Source organism: Panthera uncia (genome assembly GCF_023721935.1).
Source record: "Panthera uncia isolate 11264 chromosome C1 unlocalized genomic scaffold, Puncia_PCG_1.0 HiC_scaffold_4, whole genome shotgun sequence".
NCBI classification, from domain to species: Eukaryota; Metazoa; Chordata; class Mammalia; order Carnivora; family Felidae; genus Panthera; species Panthera uncia.
In genome coordinates, this window is record NW_026057585.1 from 19,272,478 (window position 1) to 19,285,682 (window position 13,205).

Below are 13,205 nucleotides of genomic sequence, written 5' to 3' on the forward strand. Positions count from 1 at the left end.
GCCCTACCAACAATATTTCATTTGATGAACCAGCAAAGTGCCCGGAAAGAAAGGAAAAGGAAGCGCAGGGCACTTCCCACGAGGGTGGGGGAAAGAGGTTCTGTGAGCTTTCCCTACTGATTAGAGCTGGGAAAGTTGATCTCTTTTCATGCTGTAGATGAGGCGTGCTGCAGTCACGCCTCCCGCTGCCAGCCCAGCACCAGGATCTTAATCAGTCACTATGAAAACTCATTAGCTCCACAGCAATGAGTCCTCCACTGCTGAAGCTTGGCGCTGTGCTTAGTACCATGGCAATGATCTCAAACTGGATGTCCCAAACTCTCCCATCCTTGGTAGGACTGAACACCACGAAGATGTCGACGCCAGATACCTTAGTAAGTCACTCCAGTGGGTTTGGCCATCTTGGGAAGTAAGTGCATTAAATCAGTGGGCTTGATTCTGTAAACTGCAAAGGCTGAGATTATGCTTCTCTATTTACAGGGCAGCTTCAGTGATACAATATTTATGTGCTAACTTTAGTCATGGATATTTCTTTGTGAACACTTTAAAGTTACACCAAAAAAATAAATGGACTGAGAAATTAGCTGTGAAAGGAAATATTAGACTCATTAAATTCTCAAGAATGATAAGCTTTAATTTAACTATATTAATCTGAAGTTTGGAAGGATTCTTTAAGAAATATGTTTTGTTTTTTATTATTTTACTTCTTTTAATGTCTGTAAAATTCCCCTAATAGAATACATTCTATCTAATCTAATTTTACTATAGCAGTCTCTTTCCTTGGAATTCAATTCTTGTGACTGTTTGCAATGCCTTTAGTCTGAGAAATCAACTTCTTTTAAACACGAATAAAAAACCTCAGCAATTTAAAGCCTGCCAAAAAGACTTTAAGAGAGCTAAGAAACACAAGCAATATATAACTCACTTGATAAGATCATCTCCCTTTTTTTTTTTTTTTTATCAAGACCTCCTATCATAAGTCTAGCTCCTATAGTCTTTGTTTACCTAAAATTAGTGTCTTTTTAACCCTTCCCACAATATAACAAAGTCTTTTCTGGTAATTTGAACCATGGTTTACTTAGCAATACTCTAAAACCTTTCCAACAAAAGGTTTTTCAGACAGAAGTTACAAATTCAAACAGAAGGAATATCCTTGGAAAAAAATTTCCCTGCTATCAAATAAAGGATGCAGAAAATAGTATTTGGAGCTCTTTCTCTTTTTATTTTTATCTATTTTTACTACTGGATTATTAGTCAGTACTAAAAACTCAGATACTAAAATAATGGTAACCCTACATTTTCAAGAGTTATTTGCAATTATTACTAATAACTAATCTATCAATGTGCAATTAACTGAGGAGAGTCAAATCAAATTAATTATATAATTTACTAGATTCACCCAGTGCTTAGGGTACCAGCAGAGCACATATGAGGCACACTTTGACCCACTTTTATGTTTACCTCCCTTAGGTCACTTATGTCACCTCAGCACCTCTATGGTTGAGTTTCCCCTCCTTACCTGTATGATGTATGTATGGCAGGAGGAATGTAAAAAGATTTCTAGTTACAAAGAAAGCATGATAGGTCATCAATAAACAATTATAAAATCAATTTACATTATATAATATATACTGTGCCCAATTTTCTCAATGTTCAAGAACCTTACAGTTCTCAGCACCTTAGTTGAATTAATTCTTTCAGAAAATGAATCTAAGAAATTCATAAATGAGTCCTATTCCAAACTTGGTACCTTGGTTCTGATATGTATATTTTTTTGTGTATAATGGACACTGGTTTTGTTATTTCCTATTGTTGTTAATGGGGGAGAATCAAATTTCTAACAATATACATGATTCTTTTAGGACTTCTAGTTATCATGTAAGGTTACAGTAATTCAGTTTCTTTACTTCCTGATTAGTAATCTGGTGTTTGAAAAATGTAAAGCATTGCTATAGTCTGGTTCTGATACAATCAAATTTTCCTTTGAGTGCCAAAAAAAGAAAAAAAAATCAGAAAAGTTTATACTCTTCACTAAAAATAAGAAACCAGCTTGCAAACTTTTTTTTAAATGCTTTATAGCAGTAGCATACTTTATAGAACAATGGTCTATGACATTTCCTTACCTTAATTATTGAAGATAATTGCTCATACCTTACAATTCCCATGGTGAAAAATGAATGAATCTGTATTTCCTAGATTAAGATCATAAAATGTTAATGCTGGAAAGGATTTCTGAAACCATCCAGGCCAGTTATCATCACATTATTTTTGGCAGCAGTGTCTTTTTTCCCCCCAGAATTAAATGTAATATATGCTGAACAAGTATTTGTTGAGCAAACCTGAAGTGGAAATCCAATTTGTAAAGCAGGTCATGGGTCAAATAATAAAGGATGGGGGGAGGCATTTATTGGGCTTCTACCATCGGCTCCTTCCCCACACTATCAATCCCTTGCCCTAGATGAGATTCCTCCAGAGAAATCTTATAGCATTCAAAAGCTGAACTGGAAGTATAAATGAGCTAATCCAATAGCCTCATGCCGCAAGTAGGAAGAATGACCCAAAATGTGGGACTGAACAGATTTCCCCCAGCTGGTGAATGACAGAGGCATGGGTGGACGCAAGTCACCTGGCCACAGTCCTGTTCAGAGAAATGGTCTCCTTCTTCATGAGTCCCTGCCCCTCCTGGCCCTGGTGTCACAGTAGGCTCTTTCTGCTCTGCTCAGGTGGTTTCCCATAATCCTGGACTCCACCTCCCTTAGACAGAATGGTTAACGGTACCCATCATCGTAGGTTTGGTTAGGATGTCCTGCACCTTTCAACATTCTTGATCTATGTTCTCACTTTATACAGTCTGAATGGGATGAGCCTGCAATTGTGTAAACATAAAAAAAAAAAAGATGTCTTAAAATTTGTTTTGTGGGTGCTTATGGGATGTGGAGATGGTAAAAAGTAGAGATTTACACAAATATCAAATCTTTAGAAGGGTAGTTTCAAAAAAGCTGGAAAAAAAAGTGGGTTTTAATAATTAAATGCAATTAAATCTGTTTATAGCAAGTGTCTCTGAAATAGTGTCCATTTGATGGTCTCAAAAGCTCAGAGGTTTTTAAATTTCCAGGATGTTTTTGTTAATAAGTAGTTAAATACAGCTCCTTATTAAAGGAATATGCTCCCTCTTGTTTTTGTTAGAATCTTGAAACATTTCTTTATTCTCCTCTGTAGCCCCGTTTGCTTTCTTCTTTCCTTTCTTTTTTCCTTCCAATTTATCACTGGGCCCATCAGCCTTTGGAGAAGCTGGTGTCTGCAGAGGTGAAAAAGCTCAGGCTCCCTCTGGCACTTCTCTCTGATGCAGAGAACTGGCCCTTGAGGCTGAGCTTCTGAGAAATCCACCTCCCCCCCACTGCTGTGGACTCCACACCACGAAGAACCTGGAAAAGAGCAATTAGGCCAGCAGAGGACATTCAGCAGACACCAGCTGTCCCCAGTCAGCTGTGCTCCTGTGGTGACAAGAGGCCTCAAAGGGAACCTGTGGGCAGAAGTGATTTGTTTTGCCACAGTTTCAAACATCCAGCTGACTTTTCTTCATAAATAACCACTTTAATGAGTTAGTCAGTTTTAAGTTCTTTAAAATGAGTAGAATACCCTGATGCAAACTCCCTATACTTTTCTAAATATCTTATTCTCAGCTCACTGTCCTTTTTCAGTCTGAAGACACCAGACTTCTGTATTTTACAGACTGCTTTTCTTCCTCAAATCCTTAGGCAATATCCCTTTTGTGAAAGGACAACTAAACAAATTAAAGAGTGGGAGATGGATGAGAGAACAGAACTGCAAATCTTGAGAGCCACAGCGAAAGAGATAATTGCCTTTTTGGACAAGAACTGTGACATGGGCTTATTTATTGAGTAGATTTATTCTTGTTTAAGTACTTAAAGCACAAATAGGGCCAAGAGGGGAAAATTACAAAGATAGACATTTAGGTCAAGCCCCTCGGGTTTCCCCCAGTAGAAGGGGCTGCCTAGAGAGCAGCAAAATTCTTACCATGCAGAGCTCGAATGGAACTACGGTAACAGACAGAAGCATGAGAGTGGAAAGACACAGGACCAGATACAACCTCTGAGTCTTTCCCAGCTCTAAGTCTCTTTATTCCAGAACATGAGGTGTCCAACCAACCTAAACTTTTATCTTTGTTTTTTGTTTGTCGAGTTTTTGTTGTTGTTGCTTTAATGGTTACTTTTCTTAGAGGCTTGAGGTTTCTTTGAGTGAAGAATATGCATTTATTTTTAAGAAAATACCACTTTATTGGGGAGCACTGATACTGTTTCAGATTGAAGTTTGCCTGAAAATAGACCAGTCATGCAGACAAATAATGTTAGCTAAGACTTGGTTTTGCCAATGGGCCAGGCACTATTTCAAGTGATTTACAAGTATTAACGCATTTAATCTTTATAACAGCCCCACCAGATAGTAATAAAACCTATCTTCATTTCCCTAAGGGACGCTGAAGCACAGGAAGTTTGAGTGGTGGAGCCATGAACCGAACTCAGGTAGTCCTGCACCAAACAAAACTGGGCACAGCCCTGGGGACAGCCTCTAGGACAAGCCCCAGAAGGAGGGGCAGCATGCTGAGTGACCTTTCACTGGTCACCACCTCTTAACCAGCTTGTTCTCCAGGATTACCAGACCATTAGTGGTTTTCCAAGGGTTCAGGGAGGAGTCTTCCCATTTTTTATTCTATTTTGTTATACTTCTTGTTATAAAGACAGCTTTTAAAGAGGTGAAAATCACGACTCTCCTACAGAAGAATCTGCATTTCTGATTTCAGTTCCAACTAGTCTCATATGAGAAATAGGAAGAAAACTGCTGCTATGCAGTGACATCTTTATTAACACATCCTCCAGAGCACAGCTTCTTTCAGCGTGGTCTGTCAACATCTCTCATTCCTTTCCTCACATTTCTCCTCTCTTCACAACGAAAGCCATTAGCATGCTAAGCCACATTTCACTCGGAGACCAAACCTATCCTCAGACAAAAATTTATAAGGGGTTTCATCACTTAGGCATCTCCACTCTAAATTGAATAGTGTCTAACAAATGGATTTTTTTGCTGCTTTATTTTCCCTTACCTTACACACCACTCTCAGTAAGTAGATTCCTTATTCTTTTTTTTTTTTTTTGCCTCAGTCTGTACTTTTATGAAATGTCTAGAAACTCAAGATAAAACATAAGACTAGCAATGTTCCACTAGCTGATTTGGTTCTCTTAAAAGGATCAGAATTCTGTCCCTTGCCTGCCTCTCCACCTGGACCCTAAGAAATGATTGCAGGGTCCGCCACAGGAATATCCAGTTGGGTTTTGCTGAGCTGTTACTGCTAACAACTCCTCCAGGTGCTAATTGCTACTTATTTCCATACTGTTTAGATAATGCCCTTCACCTGCCGGGGTGCATTTCCTCCAAAGCAAATTTTCTGGCTATTGGTAAATGGACATAGACTATCTGACTCATTCATCTGTACAGGATGAGAGTAAAGAGCTCTGGGCTGAAAGTGGAAGAAAACTGGTTTGAGTCCTATACATGACATTTACTAAATGGAGGACTTGAAAAAAATTGCTTATGTTGAGTTTCAGCTTCCTCATAAGATAGTGTGTATATCTAAGAGTAGTTGATTGAAAAAAAAAAAAAGTGAGACTAATACAAAGGGAAGGATTTTAAAAACATAAAAACAAGTTGAAATGCAAGATGTTTGTATTTATTTGTACATTTACCTCAGTCCTTAGGATCTTTCTTTTCTGCTACAAAGACCCAGGAGTTTTGGGAGAACTCTCACCCAGTAGCTTTATATTTATAAAGCATGGCTTGGTAATTAAATTATAAGCAAAGAATCCAGACTTGAAATCCAATTGTTAAAATTATCATTTTAATTCTCCTATTTAGAACATTCTTAAATATTTCATGAGTTCTGCAATATTAAAAACTGCTAAATAGTTCATTTAGTTCTTCTAATTAACACAAAAGGTTCAAAGAGAGCTGCATCAGTAACCACTGTGATTAGCAATGCTTTGGATAGCAATAAACCACATGCACCCTCCAGGTCCAAGTACTGGTCTTCATAGCAGTTCAGAAAATGCTTCCAGGGGCGCCTGGGTGGCGCAGTCGGTTAAGCGTCCGACTTCAGCCAGGTCACGATCTCGCGGTCCGTGAGTTCGAGCCCCGCGTCAGGCTCTGGGCTGATGGCTCGGAGCCTGGAGCCTGTTTCCGATTCTGTGTCTCCCTCTCTCTCTGCCCCTCCCCCGTTCATGCTCTGTCTCTCTCTGTCCCAAAAATAAATAAAAAACGTTGAAAAAAAAATTTAAAAAAAAAGAAAATGCTTCCAGGGTTATCTTTATCATTTATAAAAGGGAATTTCAGACCACTGGTGGGCAGGGTGGTGGTTAAACTTTCAGTCTCTGACATCAAAGTACAAATCCCAGCTCTGATTATCCCCTGCATGACCTTGAACAAGTTCCTTACTGTCTCGGTTTCCTCAACTCTAAAACGGGCAGTGTAACATAACCTCATCTGTAAAGTTGTAATATTCAAAGGCAACAGTACATGCAAACTTCCAAGTAATGGCTCGAGCTCCATAAATGTTTGCTATTACTATTACGGGAGTTTTACAGACACTGGTATAATTGCTATTACAAGTTAAAATGGGAGGTCTTTTTCCATTGGTATCCAAAAGCTGTCCAAATATTTCCTTCCACCTGAGGTCTTGGTTGGTTTTATTTTGAGCCTCTTTTCAATGCCAGTATGGATGCCCTAAAAGAGAGCACCAGAGATACTCATAAAACTTCCTTTATTTATCACTGACCCTGACACAGAGGTCTCTATCAAAACCCATAGGACTGTCAGGCACTCATCTTTTATATTAGCTTTTTTCTCTTTTGAGTTACCTTTGTCTTGCCAAAGAGGTAACTTGTTATAGTTGGGATCAAACTAACTCTGTAGTAGATAAGGTCAGGGCTCTTTTCACTGATTCTTACAAGAAGACAATTGGAAGTACAAACAAGGCTGGAGTCCACTTTTATCAAGCTGACACTTCAGGGAGAATGCTAAATGAACATCAAACCCTCTTCACCTTTCCTGTTTCCCTCATTCCAGAAAGCAACTGACACCTTGCCCTGTCATGATAAGCTCCTCACTAGTTAGCCAAACACTTGGCAAGTGAACACCAATATTAATGCTGCCAGGTTTAATAATCAGTGTTTGCACTGCTGTTAAAGAGATAATATTATAATTGGGTGACCCCTAGTCCTTTATCCAAAAGCTAAATTTATCCTGGTAACAAGACTTAATTTTCTTACATGTTGGAGATTTGTGTCCAATGTTAGGTGAAACCTAGGTGAAACTATAGGACCCATGTCTAGATATATTAATCCCATACCATTATGTAGCTTAAACCTTTCATTTTATCACTGAAACTACTCTGCTAAACTATTCCCATCTCCATTCTGTAATCTCTGCATTTTTCTTCCTTAATATGAAAAGGATAATATGATAATCTTTAAGATGCTTTCTGATTCTGATAATAACTCTAGGTACCTATTTCTATCCTAACTGGATATTCAGGCATACATGTTAGAAGGAGTAGGAGAATGAAAAAGAAATGGTCATGAATCCAATGCTTCAGAAATAAAAGGCAGCATAGGACACTTCCATGAATTATATGAAAAGGGAGATTAAAAAGAGCACTGGCACCAACTGCTTCTCATTATAGATCAAGGACAAGGACTATGACACCTTTATGAGTTTCCTGAGTTTATAACATATAGCTTCCCCAGTATTTGTTCATGATTGTTGTTGGAAGGCGTATCAGCACCCTGTAGTGATTATTGCCAAAGCCCTTGAAAAGAAAAAGAGCTGTGTGTTGGTGGATGGTATGCAATGACCTGGGACAGAATAAGTTGGAGATTATATCTGTTCTGGTGTGAACTCCAGAGACAGAAGATCTCACAGACCATAGCAGATCTGTGGAGAGGGAAGTCAGCTTGGTTTAGTCCTTTAAAGGGTTTGCTTTAACCTGGTAAAACACTCCAGTCTATGGGCAAATATCCAAGCCCAGTACACTGAGCATTTTCCAAGACAGTCCTCTGCTGGCCTCCCTTCACCTCTTGGTTCCTAGCCTCATCTCAGCTCCCAGCCCTCAGGCTTTCTCTCACCCTCCTCAGCCTCACACCTCCAACCTGATTCATGAAATACCTTATTTTCTAAACTAAATTCATCTCTTTCTTCTCCTGATCATACAAGAAATACCTATCTGCTGAATCCCTGGAAAACATAGAAGGACAGAGAGAAAGGCTGACAAATTTCAGATCCCAGCTGTAGAAGCAAGCCAGAGCTTAGCTAGGAAAAGGCCCATTGATTTATCTGATTATTTCCACAGGAAAAACAAATTTGGATCAAACTGGATGGTTTGTCTACAACATCTGTTAGGTAGTTTTTTCAATATCCATGATTGACCCTTGAAAACAGTTATCTGGATGTTCAGCATCATACTGATATGGCCATAGCATAATTAAAAGCAAGACTCTAGAGCTGCACCGTCCAATGAAGAGGCTACATGTAGCTATTGAGCATTTAAGATGTGGCTAATTCAAATTGAAGTCATAAGTATAAAATGCACAATTTCGAAGATAGTAATTTTAATTTTTCTAATAGGCTTAAAAAAGTAAAAATTACTTTATTTCCATTGGACAGTCCTTCTCTGGAACATACTGCCTGGCTTCATACAAGCTAACTGTTCCCAAGCATGTTAACCCATTTCCTCTTCTGTGAAATGGAAATAATAATTCCTGCTTCTTAGGGTGCTTCACTGTACTGCTGCATCATCAAGTCAATGCATGTGAGTTGTCCCTTGGAATAGAGCCTGACCTTGAATAAACAACATTCTTCAGCCTAGGCAATCCCCAAAGAGAAACTTAACTGAAAGCCAAGCCACTAATAATCTTAGCAGCTGGAGGAATGAATGAGTGCCTCTCTGGGCAGTACATCATGGCATCCACAATGACTTCTCCTTATACAATGGAGAGTGTATGTTTAGCAGCACCTGGGTGGCTCAATCGGTTAAGCATCTGACTCTTGATTTCAGCTCAGGTCATGATCTCATGGTTCATGACATCAAGCTGACAGCACAGAGTCTGCCTGAAATTCTCTCTCTTCCTCTCTCTCTCTCTCTGTTCCTCCCCATCTCTCTCTCTCAAACACTTAAACTCTTCCTGAAAAGTAACTAGATAAAAAAGAGGAAACTTATCTTTGTATCTGACTTAATATGATAGAAAATATCTAATATGTCTAGCAGATGAATATAAACTAAGCGTTGAAATAAGACATACGAAAGGCAAATAGCAATACTAGACAATACACATGAAATGCCTAATGAATAACACAGAATAGGTAGAAACCATAAGGGTTTAGTAAGCTGAATGTTTATGAAAGAGGTATTCCAATAAGGAGAAACAAAATGAGTAGCATATAAAGAAATGAATCAAGGTAACATACTTTCAGGACACACATGGACCAATTTGTTGGAAAGAAGTTTCCTATATAGGAAGATACAGGAGGTAAAACTAGAAATGTAAATAGGAGGCAGACTTTAAGCCGCCTCATTCCTAGATGGGAAGGTCACTTTAAGCTACAGTTCTAGGGAGGTAGGGTGATAAGTACACAGAAGTAATTTGGGAAGATGGATTTTGCAGACCATGTCAAAATACTCTTTAACCTCTCTGGGACTCTGCATCCTTTGCAAAACCATGCTGATCTAATCATTTTACCCTGTATTCTTACATGCTACTTTTCCAACTTTATTAATAATTGGCTCTTCAACGCATGGGAAGTGCCCTGGGATAGGACTTTGCTTCAGAATATCACAAGTGAATAATCAGAAATGTGTATGTATGTGTATATACATATATATATGTGTATATATATACACACATATATATCTGTATATACAGATATATACATACATACACACACACACACTACTATTATTTACTGTTGAGAAAGACAAGCTAACAGATCTTATGTAGAGAGACTGGTGATATGTGATTAAGTGGTTATCAGATGCTTCTAAATTGCACTGCCATGTCCAAATACGACAAAAAGCATTAGGAAATGTTGTAGGGTCAATAAATAGTTACTAATATAGCCCATTGAAAGAAAAATTGGGGGTGCCTGGGTAGCTCAGTGGGTTAACTCTTGATTTCAGCTCAGGTCATGAACTCATCGTTGTGAGACTGAGCCCTACATCAGGCTCCGTGATGAGTGTGGAGTCTGCTTGGGATAGTCTCATTCTCTCTCTCTCTCTCTCTCTCTCTCTCTCTCTCTCTCTCTCTCTCTCCCCTCTCTTCCTCATGCACACACGCTCTCTCTCAAAAATAAATATTTTAAAGAAAAGAAAAACTATCCTGGGGACAGATAAGGAAGGTGTAACTGAATGAAGTTATGCTGCCTATAGAAGTTGTAGAAGTTGTTTAATCTTTCTTTTTAAAGAATAAAAACAGAAACTTTATCAAAGAGGATCCTTTGTTTAAAATGTTACAAATCCACATTCTCTTTATCCTGTAATGGGGGTCTGTGTTGTGTGTTTGCTATTGGTTTCCTCAGACCCAGATTAGTCCCAAAGAAGGGTGGCAAGTGTACAGTTCAGCACAAGACCCTGATGGACGATGCATTTGCACAGTGGTGGCTCCAGAACAAAACCTGTGTTCCAGGGATGCCAAAAGCAGACAGCTTCGCCAACTTCTGGAAAAGGTACGTGTCCTGTCCTCCATTTTTTTTTTTTTTTAATCTACCGTTCCTTGAAAAGGAAATGCAGGAAAGCAGGCAATAATGAGGAAGGTCCTTCCAATTTTTGTCCCCCTTTCTCAAACTTTTTTTTCCTTCCTTGAAAGGAGTACCTCAAGATTCCTGCTCTACTGTTTATTTTTATTACTTTTTATTTTTCTGTCTTACCTTCTTAAGACTGGATATCTATCATATGCCTTAATATCCAGTTGGTCTCTTCTTAAGGGGAAAAAAAGGCAAAAAGTCTTATTCCTATGCCAGAAATTTATCCTCAATTCCCAGGATCACACTAGGCTGTTTGAGCTCATGCATTTGAATCACATTAACAACCTTGCAAGGAAGTTAAAATAATGGAATGCAATATGCAAGCTATCTGAACAGATAATGAATAATTTCAAGTATTTATCATCATTCTCTAAGTCATTCCTTTGAACATTAAGCTCTTCAATTTCATTCAACAGCAATCTCTCCATATAATTTACTTAAGCCGATCCATAACAATCAAATGCAGAATGCCCTTGATTTATTCTTTTTTACAGATAAAAGTCAGCTCATGAAACATTATTTATGTTTAGTTTGAGGAGGAAAAAAAAACAATGAATGGTTCTTTCAATTATTCTCATTCAGAATTTCAGTGTGTTGGGCTCTGAATATAGTAGGACAGCTGGGTGGCCAGACTGATGGTAAGACGGCAACATGTGGGAATTTTAAGTACCTTCAGGGATAATAAGATAAATTAGGTAGTATGTGCTTTTAGAGAACATCATGCTCAACCATTCACTCACTGCAATATCATTTCTATGATCATTCATACAATGATGGCATTGAATAAAAACTTTTTAAGGAAAGTTAAGAGAAGCCAGAAAAATGAAAGCATCAAATTTGTTAATATAGACATGCCTACTTTATGCAATTTCAAGCTTAGCAACAATAACTTTCTTCTACTACCATATAATGAAAATAAATTTCCTCCATGTACATTATTTGGAAGTCTATTGATGCTCTAAAATTTTAAAAAAGCTTTTTTCTTGTTTTTATAAAATGACTAGTCCTGTTTTCCCTCCCCCTCTCCTCAGAGCTATCATCAATCTATCGATTCTCTCTTCTTATGTCTCTTTTTATAAGATCCTATCTTCCCTGCTCCTTCAATATCTGCCCCCCAGACAAAAGCAAATGTCATTTTCATTCAAGTTAACGACTCTAGCTAATATGCCTCTCAGCTATTAGAAATCATGACAAATGAACTGTGATTTTTCTTGGGTATACCTTACCAATCTTGGTTTTCTTTATTTCTATGAAAAAAACTCCAAATATATAGTTTAATATTGTTTGGTTACTAGGGATATTACATTAGTAAAAAGATTTAATCTTTTAAATCCAATTTTGCTTTTCTATTAAATTTGCTTTTCTATTAAATATTTCCCCTCAAATTATAGACTTTCTGATCCTATATTCTTTTTCTGTGCAAAAGCACCTTTTTTCTATATCAACTATGGTGAGGAACATTCTTAGATACTCTATCCTTATTTTTGTTATTGTTTTTCAATATAGCATTACATATCCATACCTCCCCCCATACAGATTCAGACATCTCTTCTGAACCTGTTGGGAAAAAAAAAAAACAAAACAGATTTCTTCTGAAATCAGCTGAGAAAGTTCAAATAAAGCGTTAGAAGGTGGATAATACCCTCTACAGGTCCAAAGTGAAATGTACTCCAGAACTATGATAAAACCGGGAATTAGTGTAGGATGAAGAAGGCAAAAAAATACAACCAAGGAGGTTGACCACAAGCCATCACTGATATGACCACCCCATCTAATATGCAATGTGTTTAATGATTTAAAGAAATTCTAGAAAAATCACACCTTTAAAAAGTCATTGTATGTAATTAACAAAAAAACCCACAAAATTTATTAACAAAATCTAGGTCTCTACAAGTTATGTTTATTAAACTTACCATTTGAGAGTATTATAGGAGGGAATAGTAAAGGGAATAGTATATAGGAGGGAATAGTAATAGTAAATTATGTACATTACTTGGAGTGGGCTGAAGAAGGGAGTAGCACTGATTTGCTGCAATGACCCAAAAAAAAAAAAAAAAAAAAAAAACCATCTGAAATAAACACTCCTTATTCAGACTGAGCCAGTTTTTCTTATTGACTTCTCTATAGTTTCACAAATATCCAAGGCACCGGATGGAAAACCGGAGCAGGAGTTTAGGCCGCCCACTCACCATTAACCAAAGAACTAATTTAGGCACATAATAAGGAAATGTTTTTAAAGATTTATTTATTTATTTATTTTGAGAGAAAGCATGCACATGAGAGAAAGAGAATCCCAAGCCGACTCTGCACTGTCAGCGCAGAGCCCAATGCAGGGCTTG

General features: G+C 37.8%; 1 protein-coding gene across 1 annotated transcript in view; it reads left to right on the forward strand.

The window, feature by feature from the left end:
* The first annotated feature begins 227 nt into the window (after positions 1–227).
* OLFM3 (olfactomedin 3) overlaps positions 228–13,205 on the forward strand; it is a 45,326-nt gene continuing 32,348 nt past the window's right edge. The window contains exons 1-2 of the mRNA XM_049616714.1: positions 228–374; positions 10,642–10,788. Of these exons, the coding sequence (XP_049472671.1) occupies positions 246–374; positions 10,642–10,788 (276 nt within the window). The 5' untranslated portion in view covers positions 228–245. The remainder of the gene's footprint in view (positions 375–10,641; positions 10,789–13,205) is intronic.